This window comes from Echiichthys vipera (genome assembly GCF_963691815.1).
Source record: "Echiichthys vipera genome assembly, chromosome: 16".
NCBI classification, from domain to species: domain Eukaryota; kingdom Metazoa; phylum Chordata; class Actinopteri; order Perciformes; family Trachinidae; genus Echiichthys; species Echiichthys vipera.
In genome coordinates, this window is record NC_139841.1 from 9,250,425 (window position 1) to 9,275,039 (window position 24,615).

The 24,615-nt window shown below is 41.5% G+C and overlaps 1 protein-coding gene across 2 annotated transcripts in view; it reads right to left on the bottom strand.

Annotated features, from left to right (window-relative positions):
* grin1a (glutamate receptor, ionotropic, N-methyl D-aspartate 1a) overlaps window positions 1-24,031 on the bottom strand; it is a 37,847-nt gene extending 13,816 nt beyond the window's left edge. The window contains exons 1-16 of one of the 2 annotated variants that reach the window (XM_083930412.1): window positions 23,414-24,031; window positions 19,855-19,989; window positions 18,346-18,522; window positions 12,057-12,119; window positions 11,205-11,302; window positions 10,110-10,231; window positions 8,938-9,112; window positions 7,547-7,691; window positions 6,053-6,139; window positions 5,508-5,643; window positions 5,052-5,179; window positions 3,754-3,918; window positions 1,619-1,737; window positions 1,141-1,253; window positions 476-624; window positions 178-335 (exon numbers count right to left, since the gene is read on the bottom strand). In XM_083930412.1, coding sequence (XP_083786538.1) covers window positions 178-335; window positions 476-624; window positions 1,141-1,253; window positions 1,619-1,737; window positions 3,754-3,918; window positions 5,052-5,179; window positions 5,508-5,643; window positions 6,053-6,139; window positions 7,547-7,691; window positions 8,938-9,112; window positions 10,110-10,231; window positions 11,205-11,302; window positions 12,057-12,119; window positions 18,346-18,522; window positions 19,855-19,989; window positions 23,414-23,662 — 2,219 coding nt within the window. In that variant the 5' untranslated portion in view covers window positions 23,663-24,031. The remainder of the gene's footprint in view (window positions 1-177; window positions 336-475; window positions 625-1,140; window positions 1,254-1,618; window positions 1,738-3,753; window positions 3,919-5,051; window positions 5,180-5,507; window positions 5,644-6,052; window positions 6,140-7,546; window positions 7,692-8,937; window positions 9,113-10,109; window positions 10,232-11,204; window positions 11,303-12,056; window positions 12,120-18,345; window positions 18,523-19,854; window positions 19,990-23,413) is intronic. The other variant, XM_083930411.1, reaches the window with a different exon arrangement.
* Between the last annotated feature and the right edge of the window lie 584 nt (window positions 24,032-24,615).

A 24,615-nucleotide genomic window follows, 5' to 3' on the forward strand; every position in this document is an offset into this window, starting at 1 on the left:
CTGGGCGATGGGCCCGGATCAGAGGGAATGCTGCAGTAAGTCCTGCCACTTCTACCTGGTCCAGAGGTCCATGTCCCCCACCCCTGAGCTGACTGGACTGGCCCTAGTCTGTGTGTCTGATAGGTCGATCAGCCGGCCGACACGTGCTCTTGTCGGCCCGGCCTGGCCGAGACTCACTTGTCACGCACGGCTTGGATAGCCTCGGCGGCACTCTCATAGTTGTGCTTCTCCATGTGGCGGTACATGGTGCTAAGCTCCACCTGCCGCCGGAAGTAGATGTCCACGGAGCTCTGCTTCACCGTGGCGTAGATGAACTTGTCCGATGGGTTTCTCAGCTGCATAAAGAGACAAAGAAGACACAATGTAATTGCTACTAAGCTGTGTATAACTCTTAGAATTTTATATATAGGATTTTTCTAATGTAGCTACATGTGCCATTGTGTAGTAACATGGTCGAGTATAACCCTGTACGCACCCTCGGGTCATTGATGCCGGTGATGCGCTCCTCAGGCCGGTCCAACACCAGAAAGGCAGCCAGGTTGGCAGTATAAGAAGCCACAATGATCATGGCAAATCCAGCCCACACCATACCCAGGATTCTCGCTGAGAAGCTGCGCGGCGCACCTGTGTGGTTAGTTCAAGATTCAGCTTTACAGCTAAGTCATTTTCAGTGTCAAATTATTCATGTAGAGTAGTTAGCGGGATATAATTATTTTTCTTTTTAGTAGCAGTCCGAGCACTCAGTACTAATAAGCCTTAACACTGCTGATTAATGATCACTAACATACATATATATTGCAGTTTATATTAGATAAACATTACAGAGAAATACAAATATAGCCCTCTAAAAATACCAGACACGAAAAGCAAAACTGGAAGACAAATGAAACAAGAAAAGTCAACAGGTATAAACTAATAGAAGATGAGCCACATTCTATCTTTACAAAATGTGACTTGAAAGGAATTAATTTGTCATCCTCAAAGAGCAACATGACAGTAAGGTAACGTCTGGAGCCACATACTCCTTGATTTTGGCCTTTATACAACTGCAAACTGTGTACAGACCAAAGTACTCAGCAGTGTTCCAGTCTCCAGTGAGAACAATAATGTTACTGTCCGGTTGATGCACTTTGATCTCACCTTCTCCTATTCCAGAATTCAGCAACACTCCCCAGGAGAACCACATAGCAGATGATAAGGTGAGGGCATCTTCTTCTTCTTCTTCACTGTTTACTTTAAATCTTCCAAACGGGCTAGAAGGAAGAAATTGGGATGGTTGCAGGAAATAAAATGAGAAATCGCAGACAATCTGTAGGGGGGAAAACCCTGGCGACCCCAGGCAGGGAAGGGAACTGAAACATGAGCGAGCAAAGCGAGAAGAAGACAAACTCAGAAAGAAAACAAACAAAGACGGCGACACAGCAACAAAGCAGTGGGATGTTTGGAGCCAATCTTCACCTCTATCTGCCTTCGTGTCCACACCAAGGGAAGATCTGCAGCGCTCGGGAGTGTATGTATACACATGTATGCACACACACATTCACTGATTCAGGTGTGAGTTGTACACATAAACACACACATGGGCACAGGCGTACACACACACAGGTCCCCCTTGTACCTGAACCGGTCTAGTAGGTAAAGCATCACCGCCACCACATGCACCGAAAGACCCACCAACAGCCACAGCGTGCTTTGGAACGGCTGCATGAACGAGTCCAGCGTACTGCGAGGGATTTCCTGCAAACACAAACCAAAGTTGATTATTGATCGATAAACAACAACTTTGATTACCTTATTCAGTAGTTGCATATTCTGTGTAGATTAACATAATATGTCTGTTGCCAAGTTTATCTCTGCAATTTTTTAACCCTTGCACATTTGACATATTTGCAAATTTTGAAGGTTTTTGTATGTTTTCCCTACTGTTGAAGGCACGCTTGTGTATCTGGTCTGTGCCGGTTGAAAATCATAAAAACTAATTTTTGTCATTTTAATCAAAGAATGATAGTCATGGCCAGTGCTGACTGATTTGAAAAGTTAGCACTGCATCACCTTTATAATAAAAATAATATTAATAATAATAATAATGACAAAAATGACAGTCTCAAAAGTGTGCTAAGAGATTTTAATAACATAAAGAAATAAATGAAAACCAATGAATACCTGGGAATAACAGACACTGAGTCAACTAAAATACAGTAGCATTATTTGCAAAACAGTCAGTTGTGATGTAAAGTATATATTATTTGCAGCATATGGGCTAAAACGTGAGGGCTTAAAGCACTGATATGATCCTTTGCAGAAAGGTTGTGATAGAGCAGGGATCAATACTGGCTGCGTAGAAATTCTGCTCCCACTGGATAATGTTTTTCATGAAAGAATGACTTGACTGAATGACTCTGCTGTCCACACAGGTTACAATGAGAGGATACTATTCCTTTAATGGACATGTTTCTTTGCTTTTCAAATACAATTAGGCAAATTTCATTGAACGCTTTTGAATTTCTGCCTGATACATCAACCACGTATTGGCCAACAGTGGAGGAGGGGCAGGCACAAAATTAGATTAATAAAAAGGTCACCAGCAAGCAGTACGTTTTCTAGCCTATAGGGCAGCATATATGGTCCTGCATTGTGTTTTCTCCGCTAAAAGGTCAAACTATGGTCCTGCATTGTGTTTTCTTCGCTAAAAGGTCAAACTATGGTCCTGCATTGTGTTTTCTCTGCTAAAAGGTCAAACTATGGTCCTGCATTGTGTTTTCTTCGCTAAAAGGTCAAACTATGGTCCTGCATTGTGTTTTCTCCACTAAAAGGTCAAACTATGGTCCTGCATTGTGTTTTCTCCGCTAAAAGGTCAAACTATGGTCCTGCATCGTGTTTTCCCTGTTAAAGGTCAAACTATGGTCCTGCATTGTGTTTTCTCCGCTAAAAGGTCAAACTATGGTCCTGCATCGTGTTTTCCCTGTTAAAGGTCAAACTATGGTCCTGCATTGTGTTTTCCCTGTTAAAGGTCAAACAATGGTCCTGCATCGTGTTTTCTCCGCTAAAAGGTCAAACTATGGTCCTGCATCGTGTTTTCCCCGTTAAAGGTCAAACTATGGTCCTGCATTGTGTTTTTTCTGCAAAAAGGTCAAACTAGGGTCCCGCATTGTTTTCTTCGCTAAAAGGTCAAACTATGGTCCTGCATTGTGTTTTCTCCACTAAAAGGTCAAACTATGGTCCTGCATCGTGTTTTCTCCGCTAAAAGGTCAAACTATGGTCCTGCATCGTGTTTTCCCCGTTAAAGGTCAAACTATGGTCCTGCATTGTGTTTTTTCTGCAAAAAGGTCAAACTAGGGTCCCGCATTGTTTTCTTCGCTAAAAGGTCAAACTATGGTCCTGCATTGTGTTTTCTTAACTAAAAGCGCACCCTAGAGGGTCCCCTACAAAGCATCATATCTTATTTTATCTACCATAGTAGCATTCAAGAGGGCAGCAGGGTTTTTTAACATGAGGGCGATAATTGGATATCTGCTCCCCCCGAATTCACAAATGTTGCCAAACATTACTGTGCTGCCTGTGTTTGTGTTGTCGAAATTCAGGTATAAAATAACAGGTAATTGTAATGGGATTCGGTATTTTGGATCCAGTTCATGCAAAAAGCATAACAATTGCCTTAGATGGAAAAAGATTCCACAACTGAACGATATCTTCAACTCCCCAGTGGTTGTTTGACTCCATAGAGCACTAAATGGGCTAAAGGTGGACACTTACCTTTTTAACGAGGATGGTGAGACCTTGATACTTAAAGGGTTTGGAGAATTCGATGTACTGGGCTCGTTCGTTGTTTATAGTCAGCGGGGCTACAATCATATCAGCCAGGCCCCCCAGCAGCTCTCCCATCATGCCATTCCACTCTTTCTTGTTACTGTTGTTAACCTGAAGTCCCAAAACGTAAGGTGTTAACATAAGAACCAGCATTCAGCCTGCTGTCATCTAGACCACAGATTGTTTCCAGGCTTTAAGGATTTGGGTTGAGCCTAGTGGGGATATAAGTTTTCAGCGTGCTCTGCATCTTTCAAACTGGCTCTGTCTTACGTAAGAGAGCTTGTTTATTTTCAGGACTTGATAAAATCATGCACTGAAGTACACCAAGTGTTAAGTATTGTGCTCATGCCTACAGGACAGGCCTTTTTGGGTTAGAGATGACTGTAAAAATGAGCTGAAACTTGCTACAGAGCTCTGTAAAGCCGAGGGGAGCTGCACATTCAGGTGATAATTCTTTGTCCGTTTGTCATTACAAGGGACCTCTTTCACATTGTCACATCATTTTTCATTGGCAACTGAGTTATAACCTCTTTAAGCTTTTGTACAAATTGACTTGAGTAGAGGACTATTATGTTTTATCGCCGACACATTGGAATGATGATCTCAGACAAAGAGTTATGAAAAAGTATTGATCCAGATCTTCCATCTTATTAAAAACATATTTCCTATTTGCCCTGGTGCTCACTTGGCAACCTATTAATCATGTTCACATGGGATGACTTTATTGCTAAATAAAACAAATCTTTCATTTACTGTCTGTCCAGGTTACACATCCAGAAACTTGCTTGAGGGGAGACTGAAGTCAGAAGAAGACAGCAATGAAGAAAAAATCTTCACTGACAAATACAAATAGAGCTGCTGTCATTGATTTGTTTCACACTATCATACTTTTACTATGTATGTTATTTTTCTTTCTCTTGTAGTTTTTCACGTTGGTTTTTATGTTCCACACATTAAAACCAATTAGCACTTCAAAAGTAACACTCATGGTAGCTGGTGCTCGCCCAACCAGATCAATGGGCGAACGATGGGCAAGTTCACCTGTTGGACATTTGATATCTGTGGGTCTCCGCTTTGTGACGGCTTATTGCTTCAGCTCTGAATAGTTAGTGTGATCACTACTGTTAGTGGAGTGAAATAAGAAGATTAAAAATATTCAAGTTAAGTACTGAATGTGAGGTATTGCATGCAACATGTGCCGCATGCAAAAACACGCCATATATGGCTATGAATGTAAAACTAACCCGCTCCTGAGTTCCAAATTTCCCATCAGCCACCAGATGCACTTCATAGGTGAAGTTCATGGTCATAGCCAACTTGATAAGGAGATCAATACAGAATCCGTAACAACACTGGGGTACAATTGGGCGTCCTATAACAAAACCAGCAACAGTTGCAAGTTACAATCACTCTTGAGGACACGCTTTAGTTTTTAATCCAACGGCGGCGCATGTAGACTAAACAAAATGCGTGACACAGCGCACTGCAGACAACCACGCACACTCACACTGTTTGCCAGAAACACAGCACACAGACCAAGCATGTCCCAGCATCCCGACGATCACTCATTCTGGATGGCACACTCAGCTACATGCATACATATATAGATACCTACTGCATATATATGTATGCATCTCCAGTGGGTGTTTGGCGGGTGCAGTAAAAGCACAGTGATAATATAAACGTCCCTGATAGGTTACCTGGGATGGTCTCATTGGGCCCAGTGCAGATAACCTTTTTAATTAAGACTCCATTTAATGTCATTTCCTCATGGCATGTTCCATCCGGCTGTGTAGGTTTCACATACACAAATGGCTCCTGGTGTATCGTCACTATCTACAACAGACGGGACAGAAAGCTGTTTATCACATAGTCAGAGCTGGATCCCTTTTGATCCCGAGGGAGGGAGAGAGAAAGAGGGAGATAGAGCAAGAGAGAGAGAGAAAAATACTTGGAGAAACCCAGCGGATACACAAACACCCATGCACAAACTCCAACATACACATGGACACACAAAGACAGACAGATGAACGTAAAATAACTGACAAGGATACAGATGAGAGGTTCTCCGCAGGCCTATGATACATTTGAAGAGATAAAAGTCATAGCAAATATATATATATTATCTTCACTCCCCTCTGAGAAACAAGTGTCAGCGCAATGTTCAACTCGAGTATATCAGCTCAGGTCCGTATCTGTGTAGACAAAAATGTCACATTGCAGCAGCAAAGTGAAGGCCCCTTACCTTTAAACGAGTGGACATCTGGAAGCCCTGTGGTTTCTCAGTCTCTCCTCCGGGCCAGATGATCTTCCGCTGATTGTTCATTACCACCTGAAGGGATGCCACACACACATGCACCATGTATCATAGGGAAGTGCTGACAGAAGGCGTGCTGCTGATGAAGCTCCAGCACGGTGGGCCAGCATCGCTAATGAGTCAGCTTTATATAAGCACAGCTCAGCGCTTCTTTTATTTACTTCGTCAACCTCTGACTTACATGTATCATACCGGAGGGTTTCAGGAAAGTTATTATTATCACACCTATAGCCAGCCAACTGAAGTGCTGACCCTTACAGACCTTAGCCCACTATTTGCTGTGTTTGCATGGATGGTGTGTTAAAAATGTCCACAAATAACTACAAAGGAATATCATTTGACAGAATTATCTCAACACTGGGTCGGCTAATTAGTTTTTCCCAGAGCTTTAAACTGTCACAGTCTTTATCATTATGTGGAGTTTGCTCACTTGTCATGGAGTGAGTTCTCCACTAATGAAGACTGTCTCTGAGGTCAAGAGTGAACTTTGAAATATATTTTATATAATGCAAAGTGCTTTCCAGGCATATTTTGAAATTGGTTTTCCAAATGCAGTACTAATGCTGTGAAACTTGCATGTGATTGGTAATCCAATGCAGTGGGTACCATGCCCTTATAACCCTTCAAGTTATATTGAAGTGAGTGGGTTACACAGTTCTGATAAAGGAGGATGTTCATGAAGAGTTGAATTCATGTTTTTTTTTGTAAAGCCGCACCGAAAAGACTATCCATAATGGGAATGTGGTCGTATCTTCCGTTCACTTATTGCTGTTTGGTAACAGGCACTAACATCTTGAACGTTGGCATGTTGGTGTTCATATTGAAATAAACTGAAACCAATTTGGTGCCGAAAAGGGAGAAAATCTACCAGAAAAATTAGGCAGCGCTTTGTAACATTATTCCTAGGGCTAAAGAAGTGCATTGCTAAGTTTCATGTTTTCTGATACAAACAGCTGATGCTTGCCATCTACAGTGCACAGAGAAGTGCAAAAAAAGTCACACCATCTGAAAACCTTGGTTTTGCTGACCTCCATTAGTTTAATTTGAAATGCGGGCTGTGCTCAGAGATGACAAACTTGACAGGAAAGTACATTTTATATGTACCGCACTTTCCAATTCATTGCAACAATAATAAAAAAACAGATAATATTTGAAATACCCCTCAATTTCACTACCACGGCTGCAGCATTGTGCTAGCTTTGTCTGACCTTGCATTGTGCTAGCTTTGTCTGACCTTGCATTGTGCTAGCTTTGTCTGACCTTGCATTGTTCTTGAGTTGTCCTACATCATCTGCATTGCACTATAGATAGAAAACTGGAGCTGCAGGGGCATGTTATGATAAAGTAGGGTAAGGACTTAAATTCCTATAACTTTGCTTCACAGTTGTGCCGGATTGGCCAGAGCTGTCCCTATCAGTTTACCTGTGTTCCATTGTATATGCCGACTTGAATGAGTCGACTCTTCTGGTAGTTGAGTATACTGTAATGAGCGTACTTCCTGTCTCCGTCATCATTGAACTCCACGCGTCCTGTGAGGCCCTCTGGGTATTTAGATGACATCAGCACCCTGTGGAAAGCCAATGAGAATGATTATTTCTGTGAATGAGCACAAGTGTTCATGTGTGGATAACGTGCGTGACCTATTAGGAGTGTCACAGGGGATTTTATTGTTTATCTTTCAGCACAGGGCACTCACCTCAGTTTATGTGGTAAAATGACTCATTTTTCTTTTAAAATATGATGAACAAGGATGAGCTGTGGGTGTTTGGTTGTCATCATATCTGCTGTTTTTGTCAACAGATTATTATTTATTCCTTGTTGCTAGGAAACCACCCTGAGTAAGTGGTTCAGTAGAAACCCAGTCACCTGTCATTAAAGTGATAGGGGCTGAGGGGAACTGCAGAGGTGTAGGTTCAACATTACAAGTGACCCCTTTCTCATTGAACGCCTGATCAGTTGTTAATCTAAATATATTGATTAGTGCAGCTTTAATAGTAACTGAAAATGTGCACAATTCAGACTCCAGGGAACTGGGCAAACTTCATTTATTTAAATGAAGTCAGACTTGTTGAGTTTAAGTTATAGATTTTTTTTGAGACAAAACTAAAATATGTCCCTGGTCTCATAGTTAGAGAATAAATGTTAAAGAAATGATTAAGTCATTAAGAAATATGCCCTGGGCAAAATACTGAAAAGTATTGGGCTCCAGCTAGCCTGACATCCCCAGACCAAATCACAAATGCAAATTTAGTCTGGAACCTCACATCTATTCTTGGTTTCCATGGGGCGTTATTAAAGGCTGGAGACCTAAATGCCTCTGGACACAATCAGACATACCTTCAACCAATCAGAGCAACAAAAAAGTGATGTGGCGCTGCACAACGGACAAATGTAAAGTGACTGCAGTGTGTAGAAATGACCTGTGATGGTGTAGCACTGACATGTCTGTGAACGAGTGTTGCCGTTTATGCTCGCAGAAGTGTCCCAAGGTGCGCAAGCCAAAAATGAATACAATTCAAATCTACCCCATTCAAGATAACTGGTTGTGTTTGGTCTGAATCTGGCTGGCTGTCTGAACAAGAGCGGGCCCAGACGTATCTGCCAGAACAAATAAAATACGAGCTCACAGATTTGTCTGGTTCCCAGGCTAGGATCCAGCTATTTTATGAAGTTGTTTGTCATAATAGCTGAATTGTAACACCCCTCAACAAACTATGAATTTGAAAGATTATCACATCTTTATAACCTCTGTCAAGAAATAAATTCAGAAACATAACTGACGTGATGTGTTACATGTGTGAATTCAAGCTTACCGTTTAAAGAGGGGCCCTGTTTTCCAGATGTTGGTGTTGCCCACGCATCCTCTCGGGGGTTCCGTGATATTCTCCTTCTCGAAGAGCTCCTGGATGGACTGAGCCACCACAGCCACCGCATCATTGATATGGGCTGACTCATTCTTCCCGTTGATGAGCTGGAGGCCGATCAGACCTGAGACCAGGTCAAGGACAAAATATAATCACCAACCTGAGCATACTACAGCCTCTCTGGATCCTTTTGCAATGCACAAAGTGTAAAAAAAACTTATAGGGCCTCAAGTTTAGACATCCTGAATAAAGGTCATACATCAGCTGCATGATCCATCTTTGTTGCCTGTTAATCTCAGGAAAGATAACTGGGAAAATATCCACATCTTGTCCTCTATAAGACGAGGCAGCAGAATAAATGGATCATTTTGCTGATGTTGCCACTGATGACCTTTTCACAGCATGTGTAAAGAGTCCCTTGAAGTTGGATCTTTTTTTTCTGCCCTACCACCTAAAGGTTTGGGAATCAGCACAGGCAAAGCACAATGGGTGTTAGGAATAAACAAAAAATACCAAAAGTTAAACCAAGCAATAATCCAACTTCAGCTAAGTTTTCTGATTGCAACCAGGTCCGTCAGCCTTGCAGACTCCTGGAAGAAGCTGCAGTGGAGGTGGACGAGACTGGACAGGGACAGGACAACAAACACTTTGAAGGGGTTGGTTGTGTTTCAGTGCCCAGGGGAAAGACGCTTGACGTTTGTGACCACAAAGTGATACAATATTGTGAGAGACTTGTGTGAAAAATCCAGGAATAGAGACAAGAAAGGCTGTTGTAGCTTACCATTCTATCAGTTATGTGTTGCAAAACTCTCCTTTTGTAATTCATTAGAAATCAGGGCATTAATATGGCAGAATAGCACAATGAATTTACCTTCTGATGATCCAGGACATACAGATTTAAACTAAAAGTGCACTTGATACACAGCACATTTAAACCTTTAAACACATAATGCTTAAACGTTTAAATGCTCAACACACAACAAGCAGTTATACAGTTAATCATGTATTGCATCCATCGCTAAACGGTTAATCCCTCTAATCCTGTATGTGTTATGATCGGCCTCAGAGCAAAGCCGGGGTTAACTCGCATATTCCCACTGATCTCCGCTGGATGAACGTACCGTCTGGCGCCTCGCTCAGGGCTTTACCCGACATCTCCCGCTCGCCCACCAGCCACACGTACCCCGAGCCCGTCATGTTGAGGAAGCGGGCAGCCTTGTACACTGCAGCAGCGTCCTCCTCACTGGAGTTTGACAAAAGATTGTTTTTTTAACATCACAGCACGCTGAGTGAAAGTGTCATTTTTAGGAGTGACAGATTAATTCACAGTAAGCAAAGCACCCTGTGGGTGTATTCTTCTTTTTTTTTAAATATAGCTTTTTATTAAAGATTCTACATATTCAACCTTTAACTTAAGTACGTAAATTTAGTTGAGTGTGTTGTGTGAACAAGTCAATGTTGACTTTTGGTTTCACACAGGACATGAACACTTTACGACTTTCCTGGGTGAAAGTCCTGTGTTAGTTTGACCCATCCATTCACCCTGACCTCATCCCAAGGCAGACATCTGCAAACACGTTTGTGATGCATCAAAGATATAATCCAAGACAAAATATGTTTCCCTCAAAACGTAATTGAGAATGCATGTTTCACTGTATGGGAACACCATTTTTAGAAGACGGAGCTGACTGGAGACGTTGAGGTTAAGTGGTATGTGCCTCAAAACTATTAATCTCCTGAGCCTGGATCTTCCTTTAAAATGTTCCCATAATTAGGAATATATTGAAATTGATTTAGGTTTAAGCTAGAGCTAAAATGATTAGTCGTATATTTAATCAACAGAAAATGAATCAACAACTATTTTGACAATCAATTAATTGTTTGTAATTTATTTAAGCACAAATACCAAAGAAATCTTGGTTCCAACTTTTAATTTATGTTTATAAAATAAAAATAATAGTAATAAAAAATAGATTAAAAAAGTTAAGTAAATAATAAAGTAAATAAAAGTGAAATTGTAGCAGACATTTTTCACTTTTGTTAGATCAAAGGATTCATTGAGATAATAATCAGCATTATGAAAGCTTTTGAAACCTCAAAATGAGCCTGTTTGATTTTTTTTTACTCAAATGTTTCTTGGATCATGGCTAATAGGAAACCTTAACCAATGCTGGGACTGTAGTAGATGCCTGTGTAATTTGGGATCAAGATCTCACCTGGCCGACAGGATGATGACTCGGGCCTCCAGCTCTTTCGCCTCCAGCAGCAGAGCAGTTAAGTTAGTCTCCTGGCTGAACTGGAGGACTTTCTCTGCCTGTGATCAGGGCATAAGAAAGGTCAAGCCAGCTACTTTTCCCTACTGTTGACACCATGCTGCCTCTTTACCTGCTTGGTTCGAGCTTGGCCGATTTTGTTTGAAAACGGGAGACAGAGATAAAAAGGAAAGCGATCCAGGGGAACCGGCTGAACTAAAAAAAAAAAAAAAGCTTGAAGGGAAAAAAAACTTTTGCATTTGTTTGCATGCAAACTGAGGGTTATCAAGGCTCCAAAGAAGAACGTGCATGTGTTAGGTAGGGGTAAGAAGAAGGTCAATGCAACCAGTAACTAAAAACGGGTGAAGGGGGGTGAGGGGGACGTTTTCCCCCAACAAAAAAACTGCTGAAAACTAGGGAAGTGCTACAGAACAGGAGGAAGTAGCATCTGGGAAACGGTTTTGTCCCACACTACCGGTTCTCCACAAAGGAATGGACTTGCAAACTCTTTTTTGTGTGTGAGTATGTGTGTTCTGAGTTCATGCATTCCTTTATTGAAGGAGAAAATGAAAATGATAAAAGCGGGGCGCTGTTCACTGATATCTTTTTCTTTTAATGACCGGAAATTATAGATTTTTCATAACAAAATCATTCTTTATTTAAATCATAGGGAAATGTCTCAAAGTCAAAATTAAAGAAAACACGTGCTACCAAGAGAGGAACATTTCTGGGTCGGCTGGTGACTGGTTTGGGCTGGTTTCTAGTTGCTACGTTTGGAAAGTTGGTGGGCGGCGTGCATTGACCATGCAAATATACCTTAGGTCCTCGCTTGTTGTCATAGGACAGTTGGTCGAGGTTTTCATAGTTCCTTTTTTTATTCTGATGAGTAATGTGCACAGAGAAAATATGCAGACACAGAAAAATATTATAAACAGTTGAAAATGGAGGGCAGTAAAGCATTCCAACAAATCTCCACTTTTCTGCTTCAAATTGGGATCTTTAACAGTGGGGCTTGCAAAACATCAGAGATGAATACCTCATAACAACGCTGAAAAACAAAGTCATGGATACTTGTTAAAGATATTAATACATTCATTGTATTTCATGCATAATGAATAATCAGCGATGCCAATTAAGCTGCATCAATTAAGACATAACTGGACCAAAGCGCTCTGGCTCCAGCAATAATCAATAATCAATACAAAATGCTAAATTAGTTTCTTCTTTGCCAGACTGGAAACGGATATACAAAATTGGAACATTTGCTTAACAAAAAAATACAGCCATCAGATTTTCAACGCTGCACCAACACACCATCCAGTCATAAGAAGGGCTCATTTAATGTTTTACAATAAGTAAAGTAGTAAGTAAACCTCCACTGGAAAACTGCATATCTATCCAACCATCTGTTAAGGTGACACAGCATTCTAACCAGTTCTATCCTTAGTGTTATATTACACCGTGTACAACAGGTCAAAAGCACAGACTGTATAAAAAATAGAAGTCGTTTCTGTCCCGTCACCCATAAGGTTTCTGAAGAGCCAAAATGAAGCTCGAAGTAGGCGGCTCCGACCGTCGATATTTTGGCAGTGCTTAACTCCACCTGCTCCCACCTAATCTAAAAATGGGCAAATGGTGGAGCTGAGCTGGGTCGAGTGAAGCCTGCGGTCTATGCTCACCACCTGTAACAGCACCCCGCTGTCATCCCTCGATCCCTTGATTATGCAGAACTTTAAGCCTAAATGTAATTTAAAAGAGTGAGCTGTATAAAATTCACGCCCTGTACAATTCTCATGAACGGTCTTATAAAGTTGGGCATTTAAACATGGGGGTCTATGGGGGGGACGGCACAGCACTGTTGCCTCACAGCAAGAGGGTTCCTAGTTCGGCACAGCACTGTTGCCTCACAGCAAGAGGGTTCCTATTTCGAATCTGGGGCTTCTGTGTGCATTCTAGCATGTTCTCCCCGTGTCTGCGTGGGTTCTCCCCGTGTTCTATGGGTTCCTCCCACACTCCAAAGACATGCAGGTGTTAGGTGAATTGATGACTCTAAATTGCCCGTAGGTGTGAATGGTTGTCTGTCTCTGTTTGTCTCTATGTGCCCTGTCATAGACTGGCGTCCTGTCCAGGGTGTACCCCGCCTCACGCCCGATGTCAGCTGGGATCGGCTCCAGCCCCCCTGCAACCCCAATAGGGACAAGTGGTTGAAGATAATGGATGGATGGATGGTCTATGGGAATTAACTTTCATGCGGAGGCTGCTGCTTGGTCAAAAGCTAGAAACCAGCATGACATCTATTGTAAATTGACTCATTTTCTTTAATGTTCATGCAAATTTTAATGCAACTGTAATTACTTATTCTAGTGTGATCAACAAAATCATATCGAATCAAACAAAAAGCTTATGATCCCCCCCAAAAAATGGAAATGGAGGCTTGAACCACAGCTGCAAAATCATTTATTAATTCAAATGAATTGGAAAACAGTTCGATAGATGTATTAGTTTCTGTTGGTATGAACAGGAAATTGACTTTGTGTATACAAAACAATATAGTATAAAGAGGATTTAGTACATACTGAGTAGGATAAGTAGTTGAACCTAATTTGGACATCTGAGGCGTCACCATTTTGGATTCCATTCGAGTTCTGCAAGAGGAGACACTCTGGAGTCCTGCCTGAGATTGGCAGCCATTTTGCAGGAAAACACACCATCTTTCTGCTTCACAGGATTTCTTACACAGCTGGCTTCACAGCTCACACCTCAGTGCACTCTAGGTCTGTTCCCCTCCCTTCACAAAGTTGACAGTGACTGTCCGTGACTCAGCACAGTAGTCAAGCTGAAAGCAATTTCACAACAAATGCTGTCCAGAAACTGACTCACTTAGTCATAATAGTTTAGAGATTCTTAATGTTGAGAGGTGATTATTAAATCCTGAATCAGAATCAAGACCACATCATTTCATCAAAACTGAAGGATTGCGAGCAGATGGCCAACAATTCTTTCCATTTGAATAAACACTCTTACAAATTGTCAGTGGGGATAAAAATAATTCCCTTTATATTCCATTTCCTTTAGTATTTTTTAATCACAGTTCAGTTAAGTCAATCATAACACTTTAAGAGCATGTAATTACCAAGTTACTACCGTTCACTTGTAAAATATGAGATTTTATCTTCAGTGTGTAACGTCCAGCATCATGCGAACAAAAAAAACTCTCTGTCTTCTTTTTCCCCAAGAGATTTTCTGAACGCTCTATTTCTGTATCCTTAATATTAATATTTCATGTTGTGTTGGTGACGTTTGTAATCTGGCTACATCCACTGTGTCCAGAGCCTTTCTGCTGGTGGTGACAGTGATTCCCCTGCGACTGTGTGACCTCGCTAATGACTTGCCTTGAGGCTAAAAATAACGTGTACATTTACACTACAGGGTGATTAGTAAGACTAACACCTCTCATTTTTAATTAGAGCATAATGTGATAATAACGCTGATGTCTGCAACACCCATACTAACATCCATTTACATCACCTAAAACAGTCAAAGCTGTCATTGCATTTACAGCGTAGACGTTTGGCTGACTGATTGTTATCCAAACAAACTTACATTACAAGAGCTGCAGTTTGTATTATCCTACTGTACTGTATATTGTGCTGTTCCATGAGGTCACCAGGGTTTCTGGTTCCTCTGCACTTTTTACTGTTTTCATTTCAGTATTTAAATGTGTAGAAGAAGAAGCATGCTCATGAATGAGAGGCTCCTGGTCCGCCATCGTTAGCATGTGGAGATTAGTTTAAGGCTAACTGACACTGCCAGCTCATCTGAGCTAGCTAACATTACAGCTCCTCTCGACCTTGCGTACACTTTCTTTTACACGGTGATACATTTATCAGGTGCAGCTGGATAGAAAGAAAATAGTTCCTACATGAAACTGATCCGGTCTGTGGATTATCCTGAGTAACTGGGTGATGATTTCTGGGAAGAGACATTGCTGTTGAGCTTTTCAAATGTATTTTTTATTTATTTATTTGTACTTGGAGGACCTGAAGCTCAGTGCCATCTAATCCCATTATACTGTCGAGAAGGCAAACATCTCTACAGCTGATAACTCCAACACTGGGCAACTCACACCAAAACGTAAGACCAAAATGTAGATCAGGGGTCAGCAACCTTAGGCATGGGTGCCACCATTGGCACGTGGTAGCTTACCCAATGGCACCCTAGCAATAAGGGTGCAAGAGAGTCTTGAAGTGTCCTCTCATCCGTATGCCAAATGACCTCTTTCACAGCCATTAGAATGTGCACAGTTATTTAGGGTTTTATTGACTATCCCATCTGCAGTCCGTAGAGACCTGCCCTACTCTGCCTCTGAGTGGTTCGTAAGAGGAATGGGCATGAGAAGATAATTCCAAGATTGAGGGATTCCATCTATTCCTCCAGGGGCCAATCGAGTGCTCGTTTTTTCCAAATTTATTGGTAGAAAGCAACACATCTTCCTGCAGGAAGACTGATGCACAGAAATACAGCCTACCCAACACCTAATGCTTATTCTCAATCAAACCAGTCACAGTTACCCTTTAAGGATTTCTTTTTCCACAACCACATCTTCCAAACATTCAAAAAAACGTAATTACATTTGCATTTGCATTCTGTTATGGATCATCCCACTGTGGAGAACAGGCACTTTTACGAATGGGCACAAAAAACGAACGAGTGCCGTTGTTTACCCATTGAGTTAATTTGAAACGAGGACTGCTGGAGGAATCGAGCATGCATGCCCATCCCTAGTTAGTACTCATTCCCTCTTTCTGGTGCAGGTGGAGCAGGCTTGAGCAGGTTTGGTAGATGATGGCACATTTTAAAAAGGCACTTCATATCAAAAAAGGTTGCCAACCCCTGTATCAATCTAAAACTGTAAATTGATAAATAGCACCACAGGTAAAAAAAAAAAAAAAGGGTCCTTTTGTCCTCTGTTCTTAAATGTACTCTTTATAATTAGAATGACACTTCAGCAAACAGGTACATTATTATTTTCTTATTGTGAAGAAATCCCATGTAAAGACCAAAAGTAACAATGGTTTAGTCCATCTTCAGACTTTTTGAATTACCTCTTTGGCAAGTTCATGGGTTCTAATTAAGGACGTGAATATTTAAAAATGGGTATAAACCATTAAGTTTGTTTTTTTTATTAGCTCAGTAATTTCTTAAAACGGTTATACACTGTAGTTTATGCAAAGTAATTCAAACAGGAGAAAATAATGCATTTGTTGTAGACTGTTTTCAGCTGCAGATTAATTTCATACACATTAGGTGTTCTCTCTCTCTCTATCTCTCTCTCTCTCTCTCTCTCTCTCTCTTTCTCCTGATATATAAATATAATATACATAAATTATAATATATTTCATATTATATACAACATTGCCCATGATATTGATGGTATCACTATACAGTGATTCTAAAGACAATTATGTATGATACATTACAATATCTGTGTAATTGTAAGAAAGAAATCCCCTAAAAATGATGTATTTATTTACTACATGAGACAACTGAGACTCTTTAACATAGACACGTGCCATAATTCCACTGTAAAATTCCTAATTAACATTAACAACATTTACACAGTTTAATTAAACTAAACAAACAAACACATTATTGCAAAAATACACATTTCTCTCTTTAATAAAAACACTGGTATTTGGCACCAGTGTATCAAATGTGTTGTTTAGAGTTTTTGGATAAAAATGAACCTCTAGGGCATGGAGGAAGGAGATATATCACACTTTGGAGGCAAAGACAATATTTGTTAATAGGATCAATGTATTGTTATCTTTGGTCTTTTCATTGTATGTTGTTGACAGTAAGAAAATATGGAATACCACCAGCCTTTTTGAGTTTGACCAGGTTTTCAGTATTGCTGCCCAAGATTCTGCAGTCATAACGAAATATATTAAAGCCCGATAGGAGACGAGTTGCAGCAACTTCCTTCAGTATTATGAGATTGAATGGAATGCACAGATGGGTTCCTTTTGATATCCAAACTCATATTATGCAAACATAATATGAACTTCCCGGATTCTCATCGAAGCCTTTTAATACACAGATTTCTCTTTTCTCGTGCAGGATGTGAGTCACGTCTAGATGATCTGACAGCAGAAATGTTTTAATTGCATGATTGTGGTTGCACAGTCTAACTTAATTAATCCAGATGTTGGAAATGTTTCCAGTGACTCTTAATCAATATTGATCCTGGTCACTCAATATAAGCAGCTTGCACTTTAGCTGTAGCCGCCTACTATAAATTACCTCGCTATGTGTCATATTCAGCGTCTCTTCAGCTTCTGATTTAATTAAATCTCTGAATCAGGACTCATTTCAATCTGCCACATAATTACAGAAAAGTGCCCCAGAGAGGGACAAGCATCAGTGCAGAGTACAAAGAAAAAAAAATATCCCAAGGTAATTTCATCTTATTAAATGGATGAAATACATGGCATTTATTTGTCCTGTCTTCCTCCTTTTCTCTGTTCCTAAAGGGCATACATCATTGCAGTCTCAAGTCTGTTTTGGCTCAAAGAAGATCAACATTTCAGTGACCCACATACACTGCTCTGAGCTACACTTAAAATGGATGCATCAGCGCTATCTGAAAAGGCGAAACCATCTCCCATGTCATGAGAACATGACCTAACAGGGTGCAATAAACACAAGGGCTCTGTGTATTGAAGCCAGCCATTCATCACGCACTGAGAGGAACACCTGACTTCCAACATGGCCCCGATAACACACTTCAGTCTGTGATGGTTTGCAAAGCCCCAAGTTTAAGTCCACTATTTGGCTCCCAATGTGGATAGACAGGATAATTTGGACTATGGCGAAAAGCAACGTGAAGATGAGCAAATAAACGTACAAACTTTTGTCAGATTAGACCACATTAGACGCTGTTGATGTCTCTAGGAATGTTAGCCAATGTTTACACAATGGTGAGAAAGAGATGTGGCCACACAACAGAAAGGAAAACAGTTACATACATAGAAGACCTTGAGGTTTAAAAACCTTTCAGACTCGCGCTCACACACAGCATGACTTTGGAGCCGGAGCATCTCACCTTTGTTTCTCTCTCCTCCAGAAGGGTCTCGAGCCTCTTCTGAGCAGCCCGCCCCTCATGGTCGTCGCTCACTATCAAGATGATGTGGTTCCAGTTGAACTCTCGCATAAGGTCGAACCACACGTGTGCCTGGTGGGAATAGGGAGGGACTGTCCGCAGGAAGGACAGGTGGATACTCTGAGGAGCACAAAGCAGGATATACAGATTGACACTTACACGGTTTTCCACTACTTCATTTTTAATGCATGACTCATCTCAAAAACCTTTAAAAGGGCCGATTCTTCCCCCTTTAAAGGTTATTTAAAGGTCCCATATTATGCTAATTTTCAGGTTCATACTTGCATTTTGGGTCTCTGTTACATTTTAGTGCTTGTCGCTTTAAGCCCCCATCCCAAACCCAGTCTGCTCTGATTGGTCAGTGTTTCCAAGTCTTCTGCATTTATGCTCTCAGTGTCTCTGCAGCATAACTGCAACCAGCAAATGACTGTAAATGAACTGTAGCAGCACTTTTTACCTATAAATAATATAGTTGTGACAACACAGTCATCATAGAAGTCCTGACTGCTCATAAAACCCAACCTGACCATATAGTTTTGTTGCCTAAACTTAACCAAACTGCAACAATAAAAGGTCAACTCAATTTCGAGGTCAATTTCATGCAAGATTTGAACCTGGACCTTTAGTGTGAAAGTTCATTGCTTAACCCGTTCACCCATAGTTGAATTACTCTTCTCCTTGTTGCTCTCTATTCTAGAAGGCGGTGGGGTGTAAATTACTGCCATGAAGCTATTCTCACCCGGGTGCAAATAAAAACTTGCTTGATCTAGAAAATAATCTGATGCAAAAAGTTGCCTTCATTTTTTCAAATAGATCAAGCGGGATATTTATATCAGTGTACTGCTCTTGTGGCTGTCGTCCCAGAAGAGTAGAGGCGTTATTGTTAAATGTATCAGAACTTTTTTTTACCGTACACACATACAATACAGTATATTGAAAGTTGAAATGCTTGCTGAATTTGTTCTAGAAAAGGGGACAACATGGATTAATGACACACTTTTTAGATGGTACAACAAATGCCAAACCCAATTTCGAATGGACAAACATTGTGTGAAAAAGCATAAAAATCTCTGCAGACCCCTTGGGCTCCTTTATGTCGTAAGATTTAATGCTTTTAACTTGCAATATTAGCTGAGATGTCACTGAAATAGACTTTAAATTGGGTTTTTAAGTACTTGCCATTTTATTTATGTCACTGCTTTACAGTTTCATTTTTGTGGCTTGTGCTTCATAAAAACATAACTCAGGTCAGAGGCATTATTAATGATGTTCTTTCAATTTTCAGCAGGAAGCCCATTTACTCACAGCTTCTCTAATGGACAGTGATGGGACGTTTAATCTAGGAAGCTTTTGAAGCCGCCCCGGGGGAGATTCTTACTCCTTCTCTCTCCTTTCACACTCTCCCTGTTTTACGCTCTCTCTCCATCTACATATCTCTCATCCATCACTTACCTTGTCTGAGTAGATGGACATGCGGGTGGTGAGCCCCACCACAGGAATGCGGTAGAAGCCCGCAGTGTATGAGACAGGCGTTGGAGTGAGATGGTCATTGGACTGGGGAGGGTGACTCACCAGGATAGCATAGACCTGCAGAGGCACAGAAGAAGAACACTTTGTCATTCTGACACTGGAATTAAGACCAGGTCACATCACTCACTGTAATTTATTTATATATTCCTTTCTTTCTTTCTATATATAGTTCTAATTTTTCCACATAATATACCACAAGCATATACTCCGGGATTTTTCACACACCACATATACAAAAACACACATGGGAAGTTACAAAATGTCCATTATCCTTCTTTGTAAATCACATAAACATGAATTCTTACATTGCCGGTATTATGACAACTATGATTATGTCTGCTGCATATCTTGTTGTAGGTTGTAACAACAACAGGACACTATGCACACAAGACTCCATTAGGTTTATTAAGATATAAAAACAGCATTTTCTTTGCACACTTACATTGATGACCGTATACTATTTACATTTTGAAACGTTCATTTCAGCAAAGTTGAGATCAGATAATGCTAAAAACCAAAGCTGGGTTAACAGCAGGGCAAAAAGTGAGATGTTGGCCCCTTTTGAGACCTCGTGTTCCCCTTCTTATAGCAAGTTTCCACTTTATGGTACGGCTCTGCTCGACTTGATATTTTTTGGTACCGGTACTTTTCTCTTTTTGATTTCTGCTGTGGATAGTGCCCCCTTAATGTAGACGGGATTCAGAGCTTATCACCATGAAAAGCCATGTGAAACTGTCGTGACATCATCTTCAACAAGATACTTGCTGGATCCTTTCATCAACAATCAGACAGAGGAACTAGTGCATTTCGTTAATTGTGTGATAGAGTGTACGGCAGGTTTTGCGTGCTGGCATTTTTTTAAATCTGGGTCAAATCGATTTTAAAAAATGGTTTCTGTTAACAGTAGCTTTAACTGCAGGTTTGTACAGGAGGTCCTGTGTCGTGCTAGTGATAGTTCTCTCTGACCAATCAGTGGTCTACAGTGTTTTAACTCCCCTTCTAGTATCGGCTCAGCTTGGAACCTTAGCACTACTTAAAAAGTACCAAATACTGTCCGCAACTTTTGCTAATGGAAAACCAAAACAGAGCAAATTGAGTATCGTCATATCAAGCTGCACCATGCATTAGTTTGGTTATAAGCATGGGAATCAAGAACCAGTTCCAGTTGAGAACCGGTAGCAAATTGGAATCTGAACCAGAATCCTTTACCTCCTTGTTCATTAATTCCTTTGATCAATGCTGTTATGCCGAAAGCTGTACACATATCCTCTCATTTCTTCTACACTGTGTTTAGATTTGGAGGTAATGAGACTGTTGTGTTGACGCTGGAAACCACTGTTGGCCTACTTTTTTTCCACACAGAAAATATACCAGGAATTAAAAAAAGGAATCTGACCGATAAAGCAAAAACAATACAGGCATGGGTATCAAACTCTGATCAATTCCTGTTCCTAGTTATTAAGAATATACACTGAATCGGTTCCAAAATGGCCTTGTCTTACAGTTTTAGAGAGCCTCGAGATTAGGTACACATGTAGGAGTCACTTTAATTATTTACAATTAATGAAATGATCACAAACTGATTGCAACACTGGATATAGCACATCTGGGGCCCCTAAGCATGTGTCAGCTTTGCCTGATCTGTAATCCAACCTTGGCTGTAGCATTGTTTTTCTACCTCAAGTTGGATTACATTTGTGTGTACTTTCAATACAATATTGCCGTATTTTAGTGAGTGCAACTGCTCCTCTAATATGTTGTATAACAGGTTAAATAATATCATTTTTTAAACCATAAACATCTAAAAAATTGTAGTCAGGGACACACTTATCTGCAACAAAGACATAGAAGAGCAAGGAAATTGGTTCCTTTGTTCAAAATGTTTTCACTGTGTGGGCTGGCAGTCAAGAAGTAATTTGTGGTTGTTTGGTGTAGGCTTATCCGTGCTCATGAAGCAAAGCTGGTCGTATAATCTAGTAGAAAAGAGAATTTCTGGGAGCTCAGTCTTGAGAAATGCCTCAGAGATGTAAAGGAAGGAGAGTAAAGTTGGCACGACTGTGCAGGCATGGATTAGTGGATATGAGCAGTCCGTATGGTTGGGTCAAAAATGAGGTCTATCTTCCAAGCACTGCTCCCAGGCATCTACTCCTCCATCTGCCACAGACGTCCCTTCAGAGGAACTGTTTTCACCTACAAGCCCATCTCATCTGATCAAACCTTCCATGGTTCTTCTGCCTAACCAAGGTGTGATGTTAGTCTAATTTACGAGATTTAAGAGGTGTGTATGTCTTGAGAACCGAACCATTGTCGGTGTAATCTGCACAGCCTAATGCTTTGGATGAACATGTGACAGGAGACTGGGTGCGACAGTATTATTCCACGAGCCTGTATCAATTAGAGTCATTACACTTCGCAGAGGACCAAGGACATGAAAGCAGCACTGAAGCTGTGGGTGTTTTTTTTCTTTTGTCTGCATAAAACCTCATTTAGTGTGTGGGATATGTGAAATATGAGCGAGAGCGAGAAGGACTTCACGCCCCAACATGCTGTGACATAATGTTGGCGCTTTTTAAAAGCCATGTTGAGCATCACATGAGAAGATGGTTCAGTGTTTTATCAACTCATGCACATTCAACATACATTACTTATGAAATGTTTTGTTTGTAAGATCTGCAGCACATATATGGTATGAATCTGTCTTAATTGCTTCATGTACTGAAACAGGAATCACATACTTCATGTTTCCACTGGCTCATACATGCGACAGCTGAGTGATCCACCCCTAAAGACCAACATACAGTACAGAAACTGTCCGCAGCCAGTCAGCCAGAATGCAGCGCACACACAGTGAATGCCAAGTTGTTAATTGCGAATGACGCATGGCAGATTTTCACTCCTCATTGCTTTCTTTGCAACTCAGTAGATCTGCAGCTGTGTGTCCTGAAACATACAGTTGCCCTCTCATCCGAGATGTGCATCAAACCAGAGCCTATCTGGATGTCTGTGAAACAGACGTCAGTGCACTAGAATGAAAGAAAGTGGGCTAATATGTGGGTTATGTGTATGAGCGAGTGGATGCCAAATTGGACAAATGACAGACCTGTAATAATGTGTTGAGGATATGTTTATGCTGAATGCACAGTTTGACTGCAGTGTGAGGGTCCTGGAGAAATAGACAACAGTTTGGTCTGGATTCAGAGCTCAAGACTGATTATGATAACCATTTTTTTCGACTTCATTTGCCCTTGAGTGAGAAAACGCATCTGATTACATGTAAGTCATGCTTCCTGAAAGAACCAACTTTCCGTTGCAAGGTATTTGTCTTCCAAACATACTGAGGCATCTCACAGAAAAGCAGTTTTACAGTTATGTGAAGGTGCGCATGGATGCGCATGGATCATATGTAGCCTTGCGCTATAATTCAGAGATCATGAAGATGGTTGTTTGAGTTAGCGCCCATGCAGAGGTGGCAGTTAACTACCTGACTGGAGATGAGGTCCTCGCACACGGAGAGAGCCATCTGGATGGCGTTGGGTTTGTGCGTTACGGAGATGGCGGTCAGCTTGAATTTATCCCTGCCGTAGACTTGGTTGGCCTGGGTCACGGCATCTTTAAAGACCTGCTCGTATCTCTTCTGGCTCAGGACGGCCCCAATGTTCACGATTTTCGGCTCGCAGCCGGCCCGCGCGCAGGAGCACGAGAAGAGCACCGCCAGCAGAAACAGACGCATCGTGTGGACCACCCAACAGCACAGTACAGCCCGGTCGCTTTTCTCTCCGGTGGCGGGTCGGCTCGCCCAGCTTCTGGACAGCAGCACGGCTCAGCCAGTTGAATGCAAGACTGCAGACACGATCCAGGTGGGCGGTGTGAGCGAGGCCAAAATTGGAAGGAGAAGACACACCAAAAAGGTGGATTTATGTGCAATGCGGAGGAATGTGCATGTTCATATTAGGGACATGCTGTCAACCAGGGACGTCCACACCGCATTTTTGCTCTCCTCTGCAGAATTTCCCAAACCTCCCTGCGATATGAAAGAAATAGTTAAACCATTGTCCAAGCTTCCAGGCGGCTTCCTCTCGGGGAGTGTATCGCTCCCTTCAGCCGCCTCTCCGTGAGCCGTGTGCGGACTGATCACCCCCGATGCGACGCTGACTGGTCGCTCCGGGCTGAGCCGCTGCTGTCCTTGGTTCTGACAGCTGTGCATGCGCGCCGCGGTGCGGTTGCGCGCTCCCGACGTATCGGCTCCCCCACTCGGTGTTGTGCGTTGGCGTGCTGCTGCTGCTGCTGCTGCTGCTGCTGATGATGATGATGATGATGCTGCTGCTGCTGGTGATGATGATGATGGTGATGATGGTGGTGATGATGGTGATGATGATGATGATGCCGGAGCTGATCGTATGAAAAATACATGTAGGCTACCTACTTGTATTATACATGGGCTCGAACACCAGGCTAGTCATAACAGGACATTAAAAGGGAAGTTCAGTGAGGGTAGTGCACATGTAGTGTTGCATACCTGCAGGGCGTGGATATCGTGCAAAATGAATTCACATTAATATGGGCTTTGTTAATCCGGGTGATTTCATGACAGCAGGGCGGTTGGGAGATGTCTAACCAAACAGCATGACTGCACGAGCAGATGGGGGAGGATGGAGGGCCGTTTATTCCAATCTATCGAGTTTC